A 26,619-nucleotide genomic window follows, 5' to 3' on the forward strand; every position below is an offset into this window, starting at 1 on the left:
AAAAAAAAAAAAAAAAAAAAATACTATTTCTCCACCTTTGCTGTTACTACTTAGTCTTTCCAAAATGCCACTGGTCTCTTCTTAAAGTCCCTCTTCAACACTCCTTTGCACCAGTGGCCTCTAAGGTAAGACACTTATGGGAGGATGATGGGGAGTGAGAGGGCAGATACACAAGAGGGGTCATTAATGTATGGAAGACAATGTAACACCTACTATTCCTATTCATCTTATCTCATCCTTTTACAATTTCTATTTCTTGGATACGTTTTACAATGTATACAATGCTTATTAGACAATGCTGTACCATGTCATTGAAAGTGAAGAAAATAACTTTTGGGTCTTATTTCCAAGTTTTGGGTACTTTTTTCTCAAGAGGTCAGCCAGGGCACCCTTCACTTATTAAGGAGTCTGACCTGATGTCTGGGACAATGAAAAATCTTTAAGCAAACAGTCCAAAGACAGGCTGACCAGTTTGGCAACTGTTACCAAATTACAGCTGGTATAGGTAGTTGGGGGTTGGAATTTATTCATTGTCATGGAATAGAATGAAGTTGAACTTGTATAAACCAGGTCTGAATCCCTCACCCAACAGACCGAGCTAATTTTACTGATGATAACTAACTCTTTGGGCAATCTTCTTTGTACAAAATCTTTGGGCTAAAAAAGGATTTATATTTCTTTTCCTCTTTAATTGCAAAATTCATAAAGGCTCCACTTCATTTACTGAAGTCTATCATATATGAAAACCAGTTTTGTAGACATTCTAACATTTTTATGTTTGTATATAATATTATATAAACAGCATTTATATAATATTATATTATATAAATTAGATACTTTCCTGTAAAAAATTCACACAATACATTAATACAGTTAAGAATGTATATAACCTATAAATAAATAAACATGGTTTGGGACATGTGCCCCCCAATTTTTTATCAGTGGGGTCTATTACCCTAAAAGTGTGGAGACCATTGACTGGGTTCACCTAAATGGGTTGTTGAATGTTTATTTTCTCTGAGATTGTAACTAGCACTGTCAGTAGAGCTTTGCTGAATACATAGTCTCTGGAGTGATCAGTGTCATCTTGATTTTTTTGTTCGTAGACAGTTAACAAAGAAATGGCGAAAACTGTCTATAGCTTGACAGCTCCTTTGGAGGAGGTAGAGGAGGTTTTGTTTGTGTACTTTCCCAGCATGGAAATGCCTGTATACACACGGTCCATGTGGGCCACCATAATGGTCTTTAATTCAGATTTCAGTAGATCAGAGTGGACCCACCTATCCAACTGTTTCCAACCAAGAAAGTCCCCGAGTTCAGGCCCTGGCACTTGGGGTGTCTAACTCTTTTGCCCCTTTTACTTCTTAAGTTGGGAAGAATCCACCCCACTTTGCCCTTTCCAGCTTTCCCAAGGCCAGGGCCAAAGGGGCGTGGCTGAGGCATCCCCCGTGTACACAGAAGCCTCCAGCTGGCCTGATACGTGCCTGATGCTGAGGGCTTTGTGGCCTCTGTCTTCGCAGTCTGCCTCTACATCAACAAGCAGGCCAATGCGGGGCCCTACCTGGAGAAGAGGAAGGTGCAGCAGCTCCCGGAGCATTTCGGGCCTGAGCGGCCCTCGGCCGTGCTGCAGCAGGCCGTCCAAGCTTGCATCGACTGCGCCCACCAGCAGAAGCTGGTCTTCTCCCTGGTCAAGCAGGGCTACGGTGGCGAGATGGTGTCAGGTAAGGCCTGGGTTAGGTTGCACTAGGAGGCCATGGTGTCTTTCTGCAGAAGAAGCAGCCATACTCAGGCCTGGGAACATCGGGTGTGGCCAGGGTCTGTCCTACGTCTGCTGGACTCCTAGGGCCTTTATGAGCCTGTGAGCTGAAAGCCTCTCTCAGGGCTCAAGGAGAGGATGATTCCACGCCTGGGTAAGAAGACTGGATTTCTGATCCTCATCTTGGCTTTTCTCCTTCTCCCACTTCCCACTTCCAACCCTTTGTGGGTTTTTTTGTTTGTTTTGTTTTGTTTTGTTTTTCTCCACTTCAAAATATTTTTTGCTCCACTTCAAAATATATCCAGAGTCCAACCACCTTTCACCACCCACAGCAAACCTCTCTGGTTCTTTAAAAATCTAAGTCAGATCATGCCCCTCCTTTGCCCTAAAGCCTCCAATGTCTCCCATGTCACTCCAAGTAAAAGCCCAAGTCCTTACAAAATCCCACAGGCCCTGTGTGACCTGGCCCTGGCTACCTCTTTAATCTCTTGGTTATTTCTCTCTTGTTCCCCATTCTGTTCTGGCCGAGATGACCTCATGGATGTCCTTTAGGTTCTACTCAAATGCCACTGTATCAAAGAATCCTTTTCTGACCCCTTGTCTAATACATCAGCCCTTGTCACTCTCCATTTGCTTATTTATTTATTTATTTATTTATTTATTTATTTATTTATTTTTATTTATTTTGAGACAGGGTCTCACTCTGTCGCCTAGGCTAGGGTGCGGTGGCACTATCACGGCTCACTGCAGCCTCCATCTTCCGGGCTCAAGCAATCTTCTGACCTCAGCCCTGCAAGTGGCTGGGACTACAGGAGCGTGCCACCAAGTCTGGCTAATTTTTTACAATTTTTTGTAGAGATGAAGGCCTCACTATGTTACCTAGGCTGGTCTTGAACTCCTGAGCTCATGCGATCCACCTGCCTCCCAAATGCTGGGATTACAGGCGTGAGCCACCACACCTGGCCTCTTTGTACTTCTGTACTCTGCTCCATTCCTTTTTCATAGCACTTACCACCATGCAGGGCAGTGGGGAAACATCATGGTTTCAACTCCATCTCAGGGCATGTCTTGTTATTCAAGATCCTTCAGAGTCAGAGAAATCCCTTCTTCCATGGTCACAGCCCTCCTCCAGTTTTATCCCCTGATGTGATGTGATAGAAAGGGTACTTCACCTCTGTGGTCCCAAAGAACCCATAACCCTAGTCTAATCATGAGAAAAACAGACAAATCCAAACGGAGGGACATTTTTACCCTGAGCAGTACTCTTCAAAGCTGTTAGAGTGATGAAAAACAAGGCAAGACTGAGAAACAGGCAGATCAAGGAGATGAAGGAGACGTGACAACTAAATGCAATGTGGTCTCCCGGGTGGGATCATGACCAGAAACAGGACATTGTGAACAAACAGGTGAAATCCAAATACAGCCTGCTTAGCAGCAAAACAAAAATGAACAAACAAAAAATCCTCACCAGGGCCAATTGACTTGAGGTTTCCTCCAGTGCCCGGCTCTAAGCTGCCTTCTCTCTGATTTTCCAGTCTCAGCTTCCTTTGATGGCAAACAGCACCTGCGGAGCCTGCCTGTGGTGAACAGCGTCGGCTATGTCCTCCGCTTCCTTGCCAAGCTGTGCCGAAGCCTCCTCTGCGACGACCTCTTCAGCCACCAGCCCTTTCCCAGGGGCTGCAGTGCCTCTGAGAAAGTTCAGGAGAAAGAGGAAGGAAGGATGGAATCAGGTAGGCCTCGTCCTGCTTACCCCACCTGCAGGGACACCTGCCTGTCCCAGGTGTCTCTGCTCTTCCACTACGGAGGTAGCCATTGTAGGTCCTGGGAATTCTGCCACTGGAGCCCCATGGGCTGCCTGTCTGGGTGCCTGGGAAGCATTTAAAGCTGGCTGGGACAAAGTGGTGCCTGGACAGTCCCCACCCTAGGCTGCAGAGGGAAGTGGTCCCTCCAGCTATGAAGAGCTGACATTATAACTTTTAGGTCTATGTTATTAGAATTTAGACAATGAGACCACATCACATCATATATAACAAATAAGTTTCTTTACTCTCCTCTAGTTGAAACTCTGGGCATTTGTCATTGTTGAGTAGTTGCAGGACTACAAAACTAAGGAACTAGGGCTGTAGAATTGATTATGTTGGTCCTGCCTGGGAGTCTCAGATGCCTAGCCATATGAATTAAAGGTGCAACGAAGTGTCTATTATTGCAGGGATTTGACTGGGCCATATATTAAATATGTCTTCCAGCAAAGGTTAGTGTTCCTTTCTCATCACAAGATGGAAAGTGGCCTAGGGGTTGAGCACCTGTTTGTACCATTAGCCACAGAGTAGCTCAGGATGGAAAAGTGGCCCTTAGGGAGGGTAGCAAGGCCACACGGGCATACGTGACACAGTGTTATCTACCCAAGGGGTTAGATGCCAATAGGAGGTGCTCCTTCTCTGCTGAGCAGTCCTGAGTTACAGGTCTGCAAAGAGGTGAAGGTGAATCTCAGGGATGGGTAGAAATGTTGCCTTTTGTCTGTCTCTGAACACAGAGTTGTTGGTATATGAAAAGCACACAGGCAGTACAACTGGAATCCAGTTATTATGTTAGTCTGCAAACATTGGTGAACCCTCTTCTATTTCAAGCACTGTGTGAAACCCTGCCTTGGATAAGTCAAATGCATGAGCTTAGGAAAGTTTTTGAGAAGTAGAGTAACTGTTACAAATAATAAAAACCAGATACATCTGCAGGTATGTGCTCACAGACAGGTTTAGCACATTCAACCAAAGGATACTTATCATAAGAGAGGCTATGTCTCCAACTCAAGGGGACAGCAGGGAAGGATAAATTTAGATTCTCAGCATAGATTTTCTTGCATACTATCGAAATCTTTCCTACAATTTTGCTTTTATCTCTCTGAGTCCTGGGAAACAGGAAGAAATTTGGCCTCTACAAAGGAAGGCACCTAATTAAATATGGTTGGTGTGAGCAGATGCTATTTACTTTTATGTTTTTCTTGATGTCTCTATATATGTGAGCTTGGAGAAGTCTCATCTCTCTCTGGGCCTAGGTTTCCTATCGGTAAATGAGAGGTTAGAGTTGCTGATACAGAACGTTCTTCTGGTTCCGACAGTCTATCAGTCTGGCCTCACCTGTAAACTCTAGCTGACTCACAAACATATTCTTAAGCTATTTATCTTCTAGTGAGTGTTGCAATGAGAAAAGTAGAATCGTGTGATTTTACTTCTCAGATGCTTGCCTCATTGTTACATGGAACACACAATGACCCATGGGACATCATCATAAAGCAACATAACCCACGTCTCCCATTGTCCTCTAAGTGTATCCTGTGGGACTAGTTCTTCCCCGACTATGGATGAAATTCAGGACAAATATTGGCTTTTCTGGCTCCTTTCAGGTTACAAAATGTTCTCTAGTCAATAATTGATATGTCCAGATCAGGGTGATAATTGAACTTTATTCTTAGTGAATCTATTATAGGTTTTTACATGTGGTTGCCATGCAGCTTATAAAAAATATGATACAGATATAAAAAGTTATTTTAAAGAAATTACAACTTATTTTAGATCACACAGACAAGAATAGAAGCAAGGAAAAAATGAAAAAACAATCCTGCCGTTTAACTCCATCCCCCCTACATTTTGACTTTTAATTGCCTCTATTTATATGTTTTGATATTACCTACCTCTTAAGAGATTGTTCTAGCTATTATTGCTTTTGATAGCTTTGTCTTTTGGGCTTCATACTAGCTTTATAAGTGGATTAGACACAGCAGTTACAGTATTAGAGTGTTCTGGGTTTGTCCGTGTACGTAATGGTACCAACAGGCTTTGTACCTGTAGTGTTTTTTTCTTTCACATTGAAAAACTCCCTTTAGCATTTCTTGTAAGATGCCTATGATGGTGGTGAATTCTGTCTGCTTTTGTTTGTCTGGGAGAAACTTTATTTACCCTTCATATTTGAAGGATAACTGCTTGATACAATAGTGTTGGATAACAGTTTTTTTTTCTTTTAGTACATTGAAAATGCTGTTCCATTCCCTCCTGGCCTATATGGTTTCCATTGAGAAGTCTGTTGCCAGATGAATTGGGGTTCCTTCAAATGTCATTTGCTTCTTTTTTGTTGCTGCTTTTAGGATTCTCTCTTTGTCCTTGGCCTTTGAGAGTTTGATGATTATAATGTATGCCTTGGGGTAGTTTTATTTGTTAAAATCTGTTTGGTGTTCTCTGCCCTTCCTATACATGGATATTTAGATCCTTCTCATGTTTTGCAATATTATTTATTTGAGTGAGCTCCCTACCCCTTGTTCTTGCTCGACTCCCTCTTGAACACTAATAATTCTTAGATTTTGTCTTTTGAGGTAATTTTGTGTATCCTGTAAGTGATCTTCATTGATTCTCATCCCTTTTCCTTTTTTCTCTTTTGACCGTATTTCCAAATAATCTATCTTCGAGGTCACTAATTATTTCCTTTGCTTGATCTACTTCAGTATTGAGAGTCTCTAATAAATTTTTTAGTTCAGCAAATGTATTTCTTAGTTGGAATATTTCTGTTTGATTTTTGTAATTATTTCAATCTCTTTGTTAAATTTCTCTGATATATTTCTGAATTGCTTTTCTGTGTTATCTTGGAGATCAGTGAGTTTCCTTAAAACTACTATTTTGAATTCTTAGTCAGAGAGCTCACATATTACCATCTTATTAGGGTCAGTTTCTGGTCCCTTGCCTTGCCCATTTGGGGAGATCACGGTTTCCTGTTGGCCGTTGTTTCTTGTGGATATGTCTATGTCTTTGCATTGAAGAAATATTTATTTCAGTCTTCTCTGACTTATTTGGCTTTTATTGGATATATATATATAGGTTCTTTACTGCTAGGTCACTGTCTTTCATTTTTTGGCTCTACATGGCAACTTAAGCCCAGGTTTGCCTTAGCTTTAGTGAATGATGGAAGCACTGCCCTTTCCAAATGCAGGAGGTCCCAAAAAGGTATATCCCAGCAGTGTGGGAAGGCTGGCTGGGGGGAGTGCCCAGGGGATCTGTGGGCAAACCTCCTACTATGTGGTACTGCTTCACAGCCACGCTGATTTGAAATCTCCCTTGGGCAAGTAACTAAGCAGAGTTTCCAGGGCTGGGGATGGTAATTCCACCTCCCTGCTTTGTCTTTGGCTGTCCTCAGGGATATTTCTCCCTTCGGGCACTCTCAATGCTTCCTATGGATTAAGGCAAGGACAGGCCCCCTGCCGTGGAAACCAAGATGGTGTGAAAGCTGGTTGTCTACCTTGATCTCACTTTTTCCAGTATAGAAACAGTGAATTGGGAGAAATTTTTTTGCATGCTTGGTGCTCAGCAGATGGAGGGAGGGACGTGAATGTGGAAGTCAGATTCTCTTACCCTCTGCTCAGAGTTTTTTCACTTCTCTGTGGCCCCAAGCACTGTCTCCTCTTCATATTTGAGTTCTGGGATATTTCTGGTTATAATCTCAGTGCTGTATATTTGTTTTTGATTTTCTGTGATGGGGAGTGAAGCCAGCTAGATTCTATGCCACCAGTTTGGAACTTGAAGTCTGCCTTGGAACTTTCAGTTTCACTCAAAGACATAATGACTGCCCCACGCCCAGCTCAGGCTTGCTTCAGGCCAGTTGCCTGCAGCAATAAGGAAGGGCATGGTTGGCTTCTCTCCCAACCTTCCCCCTTATGTTATTGCCTCCTCCCATAGCTTGCTACCTTGATGGTGGAACCCTTCACAGTGGATGGGGGAAGGAGGAGACACAAGAGATAGAGGAGTTTGTATGTGATGAATCTTGCTATGAGTTGGCATTGTGCTCTCTGCTTCTAACTGATGTTTAAAACTGATTCTTCATCCTGTGGGCTTTTACGTGTATTCTTTGGTGACCCTACCATCTCTCACCTGCACTTGCATTGGCATGGACAAATGCAACTCTTCTCTAGCTGGTCATTTGCAATTCTTTCCACAGTCCAAAGCCTCTGGGGGTAAATCTCTAGATTCAGCTGAAGCCCTCTCGCGCCTCCACACTGTCCTGTGAAAAGGATCTAAGATGATCCTGCTGCAGATCTATGTCTTCTGATGGCCCACATCTGGTCCTTGAGAAGCACTCACACATCCTCTGACCAAACAAATTCTGGATGTATTGGTTGATCCCTGCAGACACCTCTCCTTTGCTCTGCCAGCCAACAGCTATCTTTTAGAGCTTGTCTCTTAAGCTCCAGAGGACAGATCTCAAGCTATTCATGTGTTCACACTGAAGCCATACACTGGATCGTTTTCTCCAAAATTTCTCTTCTAGTTAACCTGTTTCTCTGCCTCTACAACCTCGTTTGCAGGATGGTTGTGGGTAGTCATCTATTGGTGTAAAACTGGCTTTCCACCGCCTCTTTTTGCAAGACCCGCAGGGTGGTCTCACACTTTACTGTGGTATATGGTGTCTATTGTCTTGCAGCTCAGCTAAAATTTAACCTAAAATAGTTTCCTTTTAACATTTTATTCCAGGAGGATGACAGCCTTCCTTCCTAGAAGCTGATGTCTCCAGTTGAAAGCTAATTTTCCTCCCAGTCAGCTGGGAGGCTTGGAAGTAATGACCCCAGTTGTTCTCTTGAGCCCTTTCCCAGCTCATAACTACTTTGAAAAAATAAATTGCTCTAAATTATCCAACCCTGTGGCACGGATTTCTCAGCAGAGCTGAGTGCTGTGAATTTGGTTTGTCAGGGAGCCTTGGGGAAAGTGGAGGAAGCAGGGATGGCATGGTATGCTCTGAGCAGTACCCTCACCCTACAGGTCTTTCCCAGTCCTACAATGACACCATTAGGGAGTTTGCCTTTAGAGTAAGATGTTGTCTCTTTAAGATCACCTTGTCAAAGTTCCTTTAAACAACATGTTAAGTTACTAGTATGTTAGAGGATGAATTAATTTATCATCCTTTTTCTCACCATTGTGATAAGAAAGGCATATGCATTTGTTTGAGGGAAGGGTGGAGGTTTTTTTTTTTTTAAATTTGAGGCTCCATACATCCATAGGACCACATTGTTCCTGAACAAGATTGTAAGGTCATGGGCTTATCTGAATCAGGACAATGCCTGGTTCTACTTGGCCACAGGGTTGCTCTGTTCAAGTTGAAGAGTTCCAGGATTGGTGGCATGCACCTGAAGGGCTTGTTAACACTCACTGGAAAATTTCCAGAAGACAGTTAATCAGATGATAACAAGATGCAAAGCCATGACAGCCAAGGAATTATGGAAGGAACTGAGATGTTTTTGGAAGAAAAAAGAGAAGATTTGGGAAAGATATGATTTTATGTTCCATGTATGACAGCAGGTCAGGTGGCTTTGTTCTCTGTGGTCCTGAAGAACAGAACTGAGACTAAATAAGGTCTTGTCCCTCAAACTCTGGTCAGGAGCATTGCTATCACCCACCAAAGGCAAAAAACTCAGTGGCGCTCCCAGACTTTCAAACAACAGATCCCCAGGTGTTTTGAAGACACGTTAGAGAAGCATAGATTTAAGGAACACTCTCCCAGGTAGAGAACTTGGCAGTTAAATAAGCAGATGGAACTCTCGGAAGATAGTTCCCTTAGGAGTCAGGTGAAGTTGACATTGTAAAGAGCTTTGAAATGTCAAAGACACTCAGAACTTGAAGGGGCTGCTTGGGAGGTAGGTGATAATGATCTCCCCATTGTTGGTGACAAATATGTGTGACTTGTTAGGGTCATTAGTGGGAATGTTGGCCACCCGGAGGAGTAGGAGCAAGATGTCCTCCCTGGTCCCTTACAGGCTGACAGTTCCGGGCTGGAGGTGGCAGAGAACAGCCCTGGACAGCAGGAGGGCAGGTTACCCTCAAAGCATTAGCAAGGGCGTCCCAGAGGTGAAGGTATGAACACCAAGACAAAGTGGCTGTATTAGAAGCAAGACCTCTTCCCCTGAAGAAGAGGGAGGGCTTCTTCCACATCTCTTCCTCAGACCTTTGAAATATAAACTCTCACTTCTTTTTTTTTTTTTTTTTGAGATGGTGTCTGGCTCTGTTGCCCAGGCTGGAGTGCAGTGGTGTGAACTCGGCTCACTGCAACCTCCACTTCCCAGGTTCAAGCAATTCTCTAGCCTCAGCCTCCGAAGTAGCTGGGATTACAGGTGTGCGCCACCACACCTGGCTAATTTTTGTATTTTTAGTAGAGACGGGATTTCGACATGTTGCCCAGGCTGGTCTCAACCTCCTCGGCCTCCCGAAGTTATAAACTCCCTTTTCAAATGATCTTTTTCCTGTGCTTAGGGAAAATCAGCCTTCAGGCTTCCGCGCTGCCTGAATTCAGCCTGGAGGTTAGAGTTCTTGGCTTGAGACCAGGAACTTAGTTATTTCCTTCCAATTCTATTAGCTGACATCTGAATGTGGTTTGTGCTTGAGGAAGTAACACAGCTCCCTGGGCGCTTTAGGAGAATGGAGGCAGAAAGATGGATTTGATAACATTGGTGGCTCTGTCAGAAGTCATGAGATGACCATGGGGAAAATATTATCTTGCCTTTGAGTGTTAAAATTTAAAAAGACCTGAGTATAAATATGCTTTAGCTAGTGCTTCTCAAACTTTAATGTGCAGAGACCACCTGAGCATGTTGCTAAAATTCAGATTTTGATTCAGTAAAGTTGGGGTGGGCCCTGAAAGCCTGCATTTCTTTTTTGAAAAAAATTTAATTAAGTTAAATTCAATTTTGTATTTGTACAAGTTTGTGGGGTACAAATGTAATTTTGTTACATGCATAGATTGCACAATGCTGAAGGTAGGGCTTTTAGGGCACCCGTCACCCAGATAATGTACATTGTACCCATTACATAATTCTCCTCTTCCCTTCCACCTGCTCACCATTACAAGCCTGCATTGTCTATCATTCCACAAGACAGTCTGCCTTTTGACAGGTGCCCAAGTGGTACTGGTGCTGCTGATACTGGTGCAGCTGATAGGGCGGGGACCACACTCTGAGTGATAGAGTGTGGGTGAGCTGGCAGAGCCCTGCTCACACAGAGAAACTTACTCAAAGTTTTCAGTACAGTAAGACTGTCTGTGCTAAGATGGTTCTTCTCTCCTATAAGTGTTGCCCCTGAAGATGATCCAGTGTCCAGTAGAGGTGTTTCGTGGGCTGGAAAGGAAGAGAAGGGCATGAAGAGCAGAGTGGTTGGATTGAGGTGTCACTTGTATAAATCCAGAGGAGAAAGACAAGGCTTGCATATCTGGGGAAGAGGGTGAAAGATAGGAAAGAATGATGACAAATAAACAAATTTCTCCCTATGGCCAGCAAGCACCTGAAACATGGTCTCTGGTGCCCTTTCAACCTTCCCCAACCCCAAGAAGATGTCCCTCTGTTCTCCCCAGATCCTTATTTCCATGTCCACAATGGCATTTGATTCTGCTTTATATTGCAGGACTCTGCGTCCAGATCTCATCTTCCTGCTAGATAGGCCTGGGGGTCCCCAGCAGAGCCTGAAACACAGCAAATATGCAGTAAATACCTACTGACTTGAATTCTATGCAACACGACAGAACAAATTGTCTGCTTACCAAGAGTAGGAGATCTTTGGAAACCACAAATGTGAGAGTTGAACTCTTCTGCAAGATCTAATTTAGTAGCTGGTTTCCTGCCTTTTGAAGGTTTAGCATAATGGGGACAGATTGTTTACTTTTGTTGAGTAGCTTCTTTCATATACAGATGGCAGGGGGTGGAAGATGAGAACGGACATTTATTCTTGAGGTTTACTGTTTCCTTCCTTGGCTGGTGGTCTTTGAGCAGGCACCAGAACACCCTCCCAGTAATAGTCACTCACAGTGTTCTGTTATGGTTGAACCTATACACTCAGCATTGAGAAATCAAACCTGCTTCCTTGCCCAACTACACATTTATCTAATAGAATAACATTACAGAGAATAACTATATGGAGAATGTCTATCTTTATGAAAGATCATTTATTTTTAAAAGGGAACAGGGTTCATCAAGAGGCATGAGTTTCATTACATGGACCCATCCATTTAGTCAGTTGGCAGATAGTACCAAGCTCCCCTGTTTGTAATGCAGTGAGGTGCACAGGGCCCAGGTCACTTGTTCAGAGCCACACACACAGCAAGATAGCAGCAGGGAGGAAACTGAGAGCAGGTCTTCTCATCCCCGGCTCTTTGCTTTTCCTCTCCAGTCCTGCTGTTCATAAGGCCTGTTATCCAGCACTGGCTGGGTGGGGTGTGCGTCCCTGTTTCTTAGCTCAGAGGGCGGACTGCACACAATAGATGTCCACAAGGGGCTTGTGGTACACCTATGTTTCTTCTAGCAAAGATGTGAAAGAACAGAACAAAACCCAGCCCTCATTTTGCAAAATCAAGGAGGAAATTACACTCTAGGAAGATCAATTCTCTTCTCCTCCTGGGTTTCCTGACTTTCCCACTCGGGATGTTTTCCCCATGTCCTTGTGCTCTGGCTACATCGGGGCTGGATGACAACCACGGGGCAGACAGAGCCCATCATTCCAGCTGCCTGGAGAATTTCCTCATTTCTACAAAACCCACACGAGTACCTCCTCCACCAGACAGTGTCAGAGTTTGATCTGTTGTTTGAATTAGTATGTGGAATGATGGTAGAAAAAGAAAAGAAAGGAGAAGTTCTTGATTAGTGGGTGAAGAGTTTCAGTTTTACAAGACAAGTTATGGAGATAGATGCTGGTGATGGTTATGCAACATTTTAAATGTATTTAATATCACTGAGCTATATGCTTAGAAATCGTAAAGATGGTAATTTTTTTTTTTTTTTTTTGAGACAAGGTTTTGTTCTGTCACCTAGGCTGGTGTACAGTGGCACGATCTCAGCTCACTGCAACCTCCACCTCCAGGGTTCACGTGATTCTCCTGCCTTAACCTCCCACATAGCTGGGATTACAGGCGCCCACCACCGCGCCTGGCTAATTTTTGTATTTTTAGTAGAGACGGGGTTTTGCCGTGTTGGCCAGGCTGGTCTCGAACTCCTCAGCTCAAGCAATTCACCTGCCTCAGCCTCTCAAAGTGCTGGGATTACAGGAGTGAGCCACTGTGTCCAGCCAAGATTTTATGTGATATGTATTTTACCACAATTAAAAAAAGAAGAAGAAAAAAAAAAAAAAAAAACAGAGCTGGAATCCCCTCTCCCGCAAAAAACAGAAAGAAAGGAAAGGAATGAAGGGAGGTGAGTTCCTGCAGATGCCTTTGCATCTGCTTGTGTCCCAGTGCAGGCCACATGACTGGAGCATTGTGGAGCTGTGTTTGTTCTGTCACAACCAAGGGCCACATGGACAAATGAGTTGTCTCATTCTCAAGATGAGCATTAGAAAGGGGGTCATTTGGAAGGAGAATAAACTATTGACAAGCTCTGGTCTTAAGAATACTTGTAGAAAGTTTTGATGAAAAGGTTGAAAAAGTATTGAGGCTGAGTGCGGTGACTCATGCCTGTAATCCTAGCACTTTGTGAGGCCGAGGCAGGCAGATTGCTTGAGGTCAGGAGTTCAAGACCAGCCTGGCCAACATGGTGAAACCCCCGTCTCTACTAAAAACACAAAACTTAGCCAGGTGTGGTGGTGGATGCCTGTAATCCCAGCTACTCAGGAGGCTGAGGCAGGAGAACCACTTGAACCCAGGAGGTGGAGGTTGCAGTGAGCCAAGATCGTGCCACTGCACTCCAGCCTAGGTGACAGAGCATGATTCCTTCTCAAAAACAACAACAACAACAACAAACTAAAAAGCGTCCACAAGTTTTGTAGAAAATACAAAAGCCTTCATATTTTTCCTGACACTTAGGGTCATAGAGGCCAAGCTAGAACCCTTACACCATGGAATAAAGAGTGTTCTCCAGGGCAGGATTCCTCATCCTAATTCTCTCTGTGTGCCTATGTAAGTTCATTTAGGAAAAGCTTTATTATATTTTCAGTGATATCTTTAATTAAATTATGATATCTGTACCTATTTTAAAATATTGAACTAAAAGGGAACAATATAATCTCTTTTTTAAAGAAAGGGCCTCCAGAGAAAAGCCTGCATTTCATAGAATTTAAAATGGATTCTCTACTATGTCTAGCAATTGATTGGATCCCTTTGCATTGTAAGGCTCAGGTTCTCTTTCATGTCCTGTAGATACTGAGGAAGTTATTTACGCAATAACTATTAACCAGTGAGTGAATGTTCCAATTAAGTTGTTTTAATTGCCCAAGTTATCCTCAATATGAACTATTATAATATTGAGTCATGTTGACCCCTTTGATAAAATTTTGGTAGAAAGTAACTGTATTCAAACAAACAAAAAAAAGAAGTGAACACTCTTCTTGCCTAAATCACAAATTATTTTGTGGATTAAAGATGCCAGCACCTGAGACTTGAGGAGCAGAATGATGCTGGCAGTAAACCCTTTATAGACTTTCTACTGTTTGGGGGTGTGGAGGAGAAAAACAGCCTGAAAAAAAGAGGTCAAATGGACTCCTTCTTCCTAGAAGGCTGACCCCAGGAATCCTCTGAAAGACACCCCTACCTCTACCCTATGCCCTCTCTTCAAATGACAAAATCGACTGGAAATCTCCTGTGTTCCAAGAGGCGAACAGTCCTTCATGTGGCACCCCCACTCCTCGATTCTCTGTTAGCCATTAGAACTGGCCAGATGGCGGGGGGTCTCCCGGCCTCTCTGTCAAACAGTTGTGTCTGTGTCCACTGCAGAAGACGTTCTGTGTTTCTGGTGAACCTGTCCAAAGAGGCTCCTGCCTCTGACAGAAGAGTAGGTCTGGGGGATGGGCCAGGCATCTAAGTAGATCCAAGGGGTTGGAAACCAAGTTCTCTGATTTACACCTCAGAATAGTGGAAGCACAAGGACTGGTGGAAACAAAGGGACAGGGTATGTGAGATGCAGCCATTCGAGGCCTCCAGGACCTACACTGGTTGTGTTAGAGACCCCTTTTGGTTGTTCCCCTGGACCGCAACCCTGAGCCCCCGTGGCGGACCCTAAGGTACTACTCTCTGCAGACTACCCCACCATTATCTGTTGTCCATGCGTGAGAACTAGGGTTAGAATGGCAAACCATGCCAAGAGGAGCTGAAGCAGTGTGGGAAACCAGTAGGCTTCTAAGATGAACTTCATGAACTCTCTCCTAATAGTGGGTGCTTTCTGGGTTTCATTCATAAGCAACAAATCCTTTGCTAAAAAAACTACAACAAACAAACATAAACTCCCTGGCAGAGAAGTGGGCAGATATTCTGTACCAGATATATCCTAGCTACTGCTGAGTTAATAATGACAACTTCCAATCTGGACATGCAGAATCAAGAGGAATGAAATAGCTTCCCTTTTTCTGTCCACATCAGTTATCTTTTGCTGTGTAATAAATTACCCCCAACACTTAGGGGCTTAAAATAACACTTATGGTCTCACAGCTTCTGTGGGTCAGGGGGCCAGGTGTAGCCTGGACCACAGACCCTCTGGTTCTGAAGCTCTCACAAGGCTGCATCTCAGACCTCAACTAGGGTAGGATCCACTTTTCCAGCTTTTTCACATGGTTGTCAGCAGGACTCAGTTTCCCTTGAGCTCTTGGTTTGTTGCCAGATGGGTCCCTTTGCAGAGCATCTCACAGCACAGCAACTTGCTCCACTAGAGTGAGCAATGCTAGGAGTGCTATGAACCTCTCTCAAAGTTGAGCTGTCCATTTAGAAAGGAAACTTACAAGGTGTCCTCTATTCCAGGAACTTCAGCATTTTTCTGATTAAGGACCACTTTTAATTTCCCCAAGGTTCTACAAAAGACCAAAAAAGTGTGGGGGCTGTGGAGGAAACAGCATGACCACAGGAAGTCCCACCCATTTCACCTCCCCCAGGTCTCGGGAATTCTCATAAGCTTGGCGTGGAGGTTTGGCAAAGCTGCAAGATCGTACGGAGGGTGGTATGGAACCTGCTCTCCTCCTGAGAGCACAGAAAGGGCACTCATTATCCCAAACAGATGACTTTGGTCAAAAATGCCTTTGGTCAAAATTTCCAAAGGAGGAAATCAACGCCTAGGCTTAGAACAAAGTCTTAAGCAAACCGGAAACATCTGAGAGGATTAAAGAAGTTCAGGTGCCAGGCATTAAAATTATGGTTGGTTGGTTGCTGCGCATCTCATTAGGGGAGAAAAAATAGAAATGTACTTAAATGGACCAGAGGGGAGTCATAAGGTTGATTCTCAGGGCTGAGTGATCTGAACTGCAGAGACAACCTTAGAGAAAAAATCCATACTGGCCAGAGACTGAGTTAATGGAAAATTTAATTGAAGCGAATGAATGCTCAGCCTCATAGGTAGTACGGCCCTGTGCCCTTTGAACCAGAAACGCTGGGCCAGGAGGCCACAGAGGGCCCTAAGGGAAAACTCCCTTATCTGCAAGAACAAGGGGCGGGACTGAGTTTGAGAAAAGAAAATCTGCAAACCTCCACAGGAGCCTCAGTGAAAGGCTGCATGCAGGGGAGGAAACCTTCGGTTTCGGTCACCAGGAAGTCCCTTAGAGATTCACAGCAGAAGGCCCCTCTGCATCCCACAGCACCAAGCACGTGCTGGAAACCGGCGGTCCCCCAGAGGAGAGCGGGAGAGGCTGCCGGGTGGCGGAGACACAACCACCAAGGTAGGCACGGAAGCACCTGTGTCTGGGCTCTGAGTAAAAGAGGTGCAGCTGGCACAAGCACCTGCTACTGCTTCCTGCGCCGTCTCCCTCCTGCCCCGCTCCTTGCAGGTCTCCTTATCCTGAACTCTCTAGGTGATGGCATCTGGCTAAGCAAAGAGGGGTAGCTGCTCCACAGCTCTACAAATCTGCCAGCTGCACTCCTGCCTTTTCCGGTCTGGGTTTCAGGGCTGGGGATCTCTGATGCTGCCGTCTCTGTCAGCAAGCCGAGCCAAACCATTCACACGCGGAGCCCGCAGGACACTGACCATAGCCTGGGCAGGGTGTGTGTGGCCGGCGGGGCCGGGCAGACCTGCAAAGGGGTCAGGCGATCGATCCTGAGCAAGGCCAGGGCTCCCAGTCTGGAGGAAGGTGGCCGTGCTGATTGTGGAAAGCACTCACTCTGCAGCTGCTCCCTCAACTGGGAAGACTGATGTGGGAAGTGGGAGGTGAGAGAGAGAGAGAAAGACAGACAGAACTGTTCAGCAATGACAAAGAGTAGTGTCTAAGACTAGATGTTTTGGTTCTTATTGCCTGAACAGGTATTATGTGAGAATAATTTTACATAGTGGAATTGCTGTGTTTCAGGACTTCATTTGGTTAGCGAATCCAAGTGAAATGCCAGTTTAATTTTTAAAAATAAAATCAATAGTCCGAGCCCACTGGGCTGTAAGTAGTTAGGTCTTATGTCCTAAGTGAGGAGAGAGCTGACACTTGGTCAGGAGCCTCTATAGTTTTATACACAAGGTCTGTTTTCCCCCTCCCTGCCACTCTGCTTTGGGACTTTCTCTTTCTCTCTCTGGCTCGTGGCTTTCTCCTGCACCTCTTTCTCTTTCTGCTTCTCTCTTTGGAGGTTCTCTGTATTCCAGGGGCTCACACCTGACCCTCCGGGCCTGCAGCAGAAATGGGCTGCACCGGAGTGTCCTGGAAGTCATGAATACAGGGGCATTCCCCAACCCCATCTCTACCCCAGGCTTCAGCAGTGGGCAGGGAGCCAGGGAGGAATCCACACACTCTGGACTCAGAACCCTGAAGCTTTGTTCCCTAAACCAGAAGACTTAGGCACAGTTCAGATTCTTCTGCAAACAGGTATCCCTTGAGGCTTGACTGGGTTTACACGCCTCTAGAGTGTTCTTTGGCCTCACTAATAGGCAGGCTTTATACACAGTGGCTGGAGGGAACCATAGTCCACAAGCAGGTTTAGAGATGGTGAAAAAGGACCATCAGTCTGTCCCGAAAGCTCCCAGGACATTAAACCTTGAAAATGTGGCAGATTTCTTTGATCGGGCCACATGTGCATTTTCCTTTCTATTTAAGCATGCTCTTGTGACTGTGCAAAAGGCAGTTTGTTCTTTTTTTCTGGAGGAAAAGATTTAATTATTCTTAAATGGCAACATTAGTCTCTTGGCTGGACACAGAGGGTTACAGAAGTGTGTAAAAAGTCACTCATTTACCTTGCTTTGTTTAGCTGGCATTCTCCACTGCAATTAAATGGCCTCACATAGGCTGGGTTGGAGCCTCTTGTTGATGAGTGGTGCCAGGGTGACAAGACAGCTTCTTTCAGGTGGAAAAGGATTTTGTACAGACACAGGAGGAAAAGACCGTGAGTGCCTTCACCTGTGACTGCGGTCTGCCAGAAGTCTGTGTGCGGGAGTTAGATCCTCCAACAGGTCGGCTGGCCCCATCTTGTGTTTGCTCACCAGTCAGCCACAAAGGCGCTTGAAAAGTGGGGGTTCCCTCTCCAAGTACAGACTTGGTCCTTTCTTTTTACTAACTTTAAATATTGGATTTAGGTAACAAGCATATGTCACAGTTCAGTTGAATTCTTAAGCTCCTAGAAGTTCTGCATACCTAGAATTCATCTGCCTGCACGTTGGATAGTATAAAGAGTATATGTCCAGCAGTCTTGTGTTTTAACTGAAGCAAGAGGGATTTAGGCTAGATGTAAGGAGGAAATTTTAGGCAACGAGATTCATAGCACAATGGCCTCACTCTGAAGGAGATTGTAAAATCTCTTTGGGGAAGCTTTCAAATAAGAGACTCAGTTATCTACTGTCGTTTCTTTTCTAGACAACACCCTGCCTGAAGAGATAGGTTGGGGCTAGCTCAATGCATTCCAAATATTAATTTACTACCTTCACAATTTCTACTGTGTCTGAGTAACACTTATAGAACTGTCTACTCAAGATATTCCTTTACATTAACTCTTTTAACCTTAGCCATTAGTCAGCTTAAGCATTCATCCTGTGTCAGTGAAATCATTGTTTGATGTGCTAATTGTATGTCGTGGATGTACACTGAAATACATGACAATAAAAAAACATTTACTAATTGTTGTAGGTTGAATTGTGTATGTTCAAATTCTAGGGTATCTGGAATCTTTTTTGGATATGGGATCTTATTTGGAAATAGGATCTTTGCAGATGTACTCAAGTTAAAGGGAAGTCATACTGAATTAGGGCTCTAATCCCATGACTGGTGTCTTTAGAAGAAGGAAATTTGGACACAGATTGTGACACACAGGGAGAACACCACAGTGGTGTCTGTGGCCACAGACACAGTGCTCCATCACAGTGGAGATTGGAGCACTGTGTCTCCAGCCAAGGAACTCCAAAGATTGTTGGCCACCAGCGGAGGCTAGAGAGAGGCCAGGAGGGATTCTCCCCTAGAGTCCTGAGAGGGAGCTGGGTCCTGTGGACACCTTGATTTCAGACTGGTAGACTCCAGAACTATGGCAGAATAAATTTCTGTTGTTTTAAACCATCCGGTTTGTTAGTTTCTGCAATCCTAGGTAGTGAATACATCCATGTGGTTCCCTGTCCCGCCAGTGGGACGCATTTAACATTTAGGGAAATGCTGGGCTGGGTGCTTGTGAATGTCCTCTTCCTTCCTGCCACCGAATGATGAGGGCCATCAATGCATCTGTCACTTTTATGCTTAGCCATGATGTGTCAGAAAACCCCTCTATAGAAAAGTGAGGAAAATGCAGTTTCAATCGGGTTTGAACAGATCCATTTTATCAATTCTGGAAGCCACTGCAGTGTGTGCATCTGAACGTGCTGTTCACTCGCAGCCACTTTGCAGAGCCACAGCTGGGGCTTGGTGATTTGTCTTGACAGTCGTCTACCTGGGCAGACTTTGGAACCACCAGCACATCCTTTGCCTGGGTAGAAGGTATTGCTTGATGCCCTCCGAAGCCTGTTTTCCCTTCTGATTAATTCATTTGGATCATAGCCCAGAGGTTAGCTTTTATTACCTTTGGTCTCACCCATGGGCATCAGTAGTTTATTTATTTATTTTTATTTATTTATTTATTTTTGAGATGGAGTTTTGCTCTTGTTGCCCAGGCTGAAGTACAGTGGCATGATCTTGGCTCACTGCAACCTTCACCTCCTGGGTTCAAGGGATTTTCCTGCCTCAGCCTCCCAAGTAGCTGGGATTACAGGTGCCCGCCACAACGCTCAGCTAATTTTGTATTTTTAGTTGAGATGGTTTTCACCATGTTGGCCAGACTGGTCTCGAACTCCTGACCTCCAGTGATCTGCCCACTTTGGCCTCCCAAAGTGCTGGTATTACAGGTGTGAGCCACTGTGCCTGGCCACCGTCAGCAGTTTTTAAACCCATTCAGTGCATGTTCCCTTGCTCCCCATTACCACACTTTGCGGATAAGGGACCTGCCATCTGCATTTGTATTTTCCAACTATAGTGCCAATCAGTGAATTATCTGCATTCTCTACCTTAGACTATCAGAACTATGTAGGCATATTTAATTTAGACTTAAAGTGTTTCATAAACAGGATACTGTTTTTATTAAATCTTTTTTCATTGTTTATCACAAATCTACATAAAGAATTTATATGTAAGCTCTTTATAATATCAATTTTAATGAGTCTTCTGTGTAACGGCAGCCTTACAGCTACCATTGGCTCAAATGTTTACTCAATAAATATTTATCAAGCACTTCCTCTATTCCAGGCATCATGCCAGATACTGCATGTAAGCACCTGACATGTGGTACACAAAAAGGATTGGTATCCCAGACTATGAGAACTTTCCAACGAAAGGAATGTAATGGCAGCCTTACTGCTTACTGGCTTTAGATTGTAGATGGTAGAAAGTCAATGCTCAGAACACGTGAGTTTTCCTTTCCCTCACTCCATTCAGAAAGCAGCCTAGTATATAGCTCCATAGCCAGCTCCTTTTTAGAATCTGCCTTCTGATGGCTTCTGAACCAGAGGGAGGAGATGCAGTGAGACCATCAAGGCAAAAAGGTAGCATTCCAGCATCCTGAAGACATCTCGCAGCACTTCATTAGCGGCACAGCATTCGGCACAGGGCATGCATACCCTTCGGCTGCTTAGGTTATGTGTGTCCTGGTGGCCAATGTGGTGTTTGTTACACCTGACTGCGTATAATTCTTGAGAATATGTTCATAGCCTCATCTGAAAAGCACTGAACTTCTGCAAATGTCTTTTTTTAAGAAAAATCTTTATTGAGATATAATTCGTATATCATACAATCCACCATTTAAGGTCCCATTCAGTGACTTTTAGTATATAGCTATGCGCAGCTATCAGCACAGTCAATTGCAGAATACTTTTATCACCTCAAAGAAACTTCCCACATACCCTTTAGCTATCACCCACCCCCATACCCCAACCCCAATCCCTAAGCAACCACGAATCTACTTTCTGTCTGTACAGATTTGCCTTTCCTGGACATTTTATATAAATAGAATCATTTGACATGTGGTCTTTTGTGGCTGGATCCTTTTACTTCGCGTAGTGTTTCAAGGACCATTCACACTGTAACAGGTATCAGTACTTCATTCCTTTTCATGCACAAATAATATTTTGTTGTATGGATATAAAACATTTTAAAAATTCATTCATTCATTGAAAGCCACTTGAGTTTCTTCCACTTTTAGCTATTATGAATAGTGCTGCTGTAAACATTCATTCACAGATTTTTATGTAGACATTTGTTTTCGTTTCTTTTTAGTACATACCTAGGAGTATAATTGCTGGTTCTTACGATAATTCTACTTTAAGCATTTGAGGAAGTACCAGGCTGTTTCCCAAAGCGGTTGAACCATTTTCTATTCCCACCAGCAGAGTGTGGGGGTTCTCATTTCTCTAGGGTATCACCAACACTTCTTATCTGACTCTTTGATTATCACCTTCCTAGTGGGTGTGAAGTGGTGACTCATTGTGGTTTTGATTTGATTCAACTCATGATGTGGATCAGCTTTCATGTGCCTACTGGCCACTTGTATATCTTTTTAAAGAAATGTTTATTCAAGTCCTTTATTCATTTTAAAATCAGGTTGTCTTTTTACTTTTTATTGAACTAGAATAATTCTTCTTTTTTTAATTCTTTTGAGACAAAGTCTCGCTCTGTCACCCAGCCTGGAGTGCAGTGGCGCCATCTCGGCTCACTGCAAGCTCTGCCTCCCGGGTTCATGCCATTCTCCTGCCTCAGCCTCCTGAGTAGCTGGGACTACAGGCGCCCACCACCACGCCCAGCTAATTTTTTGTATTTTAGTAGAGACGGGGTTTCACCGTGTTAGCCAGGATGGTCTCGATCTCCTGACCTCGTGATCCACCTGCGTCAGCCTCCCAAAGTGTTGGTATTACAGGCATAAGCCACGTCACCCATCCAAGCTAGAATAATTCTTAATACAGCCTAGTCCCTTATACAGGTTGGTTGTGTAAGTCTAGTCCCTTTTACAAGATAAACAAGTCCCTGATCAAGTATATAATTTTCAGGTATTTTCCACCAATTTGTGAGTTGTCTTTTCACTTTCTTGATGGTGTTTTTGTTTGTTTGTTTGTTTGTTTGTTTGTTTGTTTGTTTGTTTTGAGACCAGATCTTGCTCCATTGCCCAGGCTGGAGTGCAGTGGCGTGATCTTGGCTCACTGCAACCTCTGCCCCCCAGGTTCAAGCAATTCTCATGCCTCAGCCTCCCAAGTAGCTGGGATTACAGGCTCGCATCACTACGCCCAGCTAATTTTTGTATTTTTAGTAGAGACGGGGTTTCACTATGTTGGCCAAGGAGTATCGAACTCCTCATGTGATCCACCCACCTCTGCCTCCCAAAGTGCTGGGATTACCGGCATGATCCACCGTGCCCAGTGCAAAAGTGCAAAAGTTTTTAATTTTGATGACGTCTAATTTATTTTATTATTTTATTGCTTGTGCTTTTGGTGTCAAATCTAAGAATATTTTGCCAAATCCAAGGTCACAAAGATTTACCCCCTATGTTTCTTTCTAAGGGTTTTATAGTTTTTGCTCTTAAATTTATGTTTTTTATTCATTTTGAGTTAATTTTTATATATGGTGTGAGTAAGGGTTTTGCTTTAGTCTTTTACATGTGGATTTCCAGTTGTCCTAGCACCATTTGCTAAAAAGACTTCTTTCTTCCATTGAATGGTCTTGGCACCCTTGTGGAAATCAGCTGAACATATACACATGGATTTGTTTCTGGACTCTGAATTCTGTTTCGTTCATCTGTATACCCATCCAAATGCCAGAACCACACTGTCTTTTTTCCCTCTCCAATGGCATTGGCTTTATTTTTTTAAAACAATTTTTTAAATCAATGAGTAATAGATGTATGTAGTTTTAGGGTACATGTGATCTTTTGATACATTCATATAATTTGTAAACATCAAATTAGTGTACTTGGGACATCCATCACCTTAAATATTTGTCTTTATGGTATAACCATTTGAATTATTCTCTTCTAGCTATTTTGAAATGTTTAATAGATTGCTGTAAACTATAGTCATTCAAGTGATTTCTCAAACTCTTAGGTCTTATTTCTTCTGTAAAACCATATATTTGTTCCTTTAATCAACTTCTCTTCATCCCCACTGACCTCTGCCCTTCCTGGCTTCTGGTAACCACCAATCTACTCCCTATCTGCATGAGATCCACTTTTTTAGCTCCCACATATCGGTGAGAATATGTGATATTTGTCTTTCTGTGCCTGGCTTATTTCATTTAACATGATGAGCTCCCACATTGTCTTGATTATTGTTGCTTTGTACTAAATTTGGAATCAGGAAGTGTGAGCCTTCTACTTTGTTTTTGTTTTTCATGATGGCTTTGGCTATTCTGTGTCCCTTGCAATTCCATATGAGTTCTGGAATTAGCTTGTTATTTTCTCACAGAGAAATCAGTGAAGATTCTGACAGGGATTGTGCTGAATCTATAGATCAATTTGAGGGGAATTGCCACCCTGAAAATAAGCCTTCTGATCTATGAACATGAGATTTTTTTTTTCCATTTAGTTATATCTTCTTTAATTTCTTTCAACAATGTTTTGTAGTTTTCAGAGTTTGTTTGAACTTTTGTTATATTCCTTAGTATTTTATTGTATTCTTTTCATACTATTATAAATGGAATTATTCTCAATTTTATTTTCTAACTGTTAATTGCAAATGTGTAGAAATACAATTGATTTTTGCACATTGATCTTGTATCCTTCAACCTTGCTGAACTATTTATTAGTTCCAACAGTGTTTTAAGTGGATTCCTTAAGATTTCATACACACCAGAGATAGTTTTACTTCTTCCTTCCTAATCTAGATGGCTTTTCTTTTCCTTAACCTAACTGCGCTGGCTGGAACCTCTAGTACAATGTTAATAGAAGTAGCTGGAATGGACTGTCTTTTTGTTTCTGATCTTGGGGGACAGCATCCAGTCTTTGACCATTAGCCATGATGTTACCTATAGTTTTTTTGCAGATACCCTTTGTCGGATTGAGGAAATTCCCTTCTATCCCTAGTTTGTTGAGTGATTTTATCATAAAAGCGTATTGGATTTTGTCAAATGTTTTCTGCATCTGTTAAGGTGATTGTGTGATCTCCGTTTTATTATTCTATCCATATGGTGTATTACATTAATTGATTTTTGAATGTTAAATCAGGCTTGCATTCCTGGGATAAATCCTAGTTGGTCATGGTGTATATGTCTTTTCATACATTGCTGGGTTCAGTTTTGCCAGTTTTTGTTGAGGATTTCTGCATTCATGTGAATAACAGATATTGGTCTGTAGTTTTCTTATGATGTGTCTGTCTGGTTTTGGGTAGAAGACAGGGTAATCCTGTCTTCGTAGAAGTATTTGCCATAGAAGGCGTGAAGTATTCCACCCCCTTCTTTTTTTCGGAAGAATTTGTAAAGAATTAGTATTATTTTTTCTTTAAATGTTTGGTAGAATTCAACCATGAAGTTATCCAGGCTTGGGCTTTCTTTGTGGGTAGTTTTCTGATTACTAATTCAATCCTTTTACTTCTTACAGGTCTACTCAGATTGTCTTTTTCTTCTTGAGTCAGTTTTAGTGGTTTGCTCATTTTATCTAAGTTATCTAATTTACTGGCATAAAATTGTTTATAGAACAGATGGTTCCCTACTTAAGATGATTTGACTTAATGATTTTTTCACTTTACGATGGTGTGAAAGTGATACACATTCAGTGAAAACCATACTTCAAGTATCTGTACAACAATTCTGTTTTTCACTTTCAGTAAGTATTCAGTAAATTACATGAGATATTCAATACTTTATCATAAAATTGGCTTTGTGTTAGATGATTTTGTCCAACTCTAGGCTAATGTAAGTGTTCTGAGCATGTTTGAGGTCAGCTAGGCTAAGCTATAATGTGTGGTAGATTAGGTATGCTAAATGCATTTTCAACTTATGATATTTTTAACTTACGATAAATTTGTTGGGATATAACCCTATTGTAAGCAAAGAGCATCCATCTGTATTTCTTAATCTTTTTCAATTTCTGTAAGGTTGGTAGTAATTTCAGGTTTTCATTTATGATTCTAGTAATTTGAATCCTCTCTCTTTCCTTCTTTATTTTTATTTTTTGTCAGTCTAGCTAAAGGCTTGCAATTTTGTGGATTCTTTTTCCAAAGAAGGAGCTTTTGGTTTTATTGATTTCTTCTATTGTTTTTTAAAATCCTCTATTGAAATAATTTTTGCTCAAATCTTTATTTCCTTCTTTGCTTTTTTTTCCCAGTGTCTTGTGGTAAATTAGGCTATTCATTTGAGATCTTTCTTCCTTTAACAGAAGTATTTACAGCTCTAAATTTACCTCTAACCACTACTTTAGCTGTATCCCATCTGCAAAGACTTTTATTTCCAGTCAAGCTCCACATCCATCCCCAACTAAGAGAAGATCTGCTAGCTCCCCTAATAAAATCAAGTCTTAATCTTCAATGCCTACATTATGGAAGAATCCATGCATGGAGAAGGCATCTGATCTTGTGGCCTCAAGTTTGTTTTTCATTGCCAATCATGGAGGATCCATTGGTTTTTGTTGCTGTTGTTTTGCTTTGTTTTTTTGCTGATTGCATTTTCTGTGGGCATACCAAGATCTGTTTTGATGGTGTCTAATATACAGATAATTATTGCTGGGGATAGGTAGACATGATCTTGTCCTGGTGGGAGGGACTAGAATAGTTTCCTTCTCTCTATCACCATAATTTCTCTGGACTTCCCCCACCCCCCCAAAAAAGAACTCCATGTAAAAATAATAAAACAAACAAAAAACCCACCATTTGGCCACAGGTATAGCTCACAGGGAGTTCAACAGGCTCAATGTTGAGATTTAAAAGTATAGGACTGTAATCCCAGCACTTTGGGAGGCCGAGGCAGATGGATCACTTGAGGTCAGGAGTTCGAGACCAGCGTGGCCAACATGGTGAAACCCCATCTCTACTAAAAATACAAGAAGTAGCCGGGCATGGTGGTTCCAGCTACTCTTGGGAGTCTGAAGCAGGAAAATCACTTAAACCCGAGAGGTGGTGGTTGCAGTGAGCCGAGATCGCACCACTGCACTCCAGCCTGGGTGACAGACTGATTGATTGAAACTCCATCTCAAAAAAAAAAAAAAAAAAAATACACTAAGTCCTGGTTTACCTAAGAGGCACTGATGATGAGGTTGGCAGACTTTCTAAGTCCTCTCCCCCGCTGCACTCTAGTTTGGCTCTTTAGCTCTCCTGTGAAGGGCTTGGGGAGGATTGAGGGGCTGTCCAGATAGACACTTGCGTCGCTGCTTGTTAGCCGTGGAGGAGGACGGCCTCCCTCATGTGTATCAGGACTAAAGGTATGGGGAGAACGCACCGTGGCACCTGGGCCACCACCCAGGCCACACAGTCATCTCTCCTGACTCTG

The 26,619-nt window shown here is 43.0% G+C and overlaps 1 protein-coding gene across 9 annotated transcripts in view; it reads left to right on the top strand.

The window, feature by feature from the left end:
* Positions 1-26,619, top strand: part of SCML4 (Scm polycomb group protein like 4) — a 123,277-nt gene that overhangs the window by 78,470 nt on the left and 18,188 nt on the right. For 7 of the 9 annotated variants that reach the window (XM_017878752.1, XM_017878754.1, XM_017878750.1 and 4 more), the window contains 2 exons: positions 1,521-1,721; positions 3,292-3,486. In XM_017878752.1, coding sequence (XP_017734241.1) covers positions 1,521-1,721; positions 3,292-3,486 — 396 coding nt within the window. Of the gene's footprint in view, positions 1-1,520; positions 1,722-3,291; positions 3,487-15,979; positions 16,396-21,148; positions 21,246-26,619 lie in introns of those variants that run through there. The other 2 variants (XM_017878758.1, XM_017878759.1) reach the window with 2 other exon arrangements.

This window comes from Rhinopithecus bieti, unplaced genomic scaffold (genome assembly GCF_001698545.2).
Source record: "Rhinopithecus bieti isolate Rb0 unplaced genomic scaffold, ASM169854v2 scaffold_11508, whole genome shotgun sequence".
NCBI classification, from domain to species: Eukaryota; Metazoa; Chordata; class Mammalia; order Primates; family Cercopithecidae; genus Rhinopithecus; species Rhinopithecus bieti.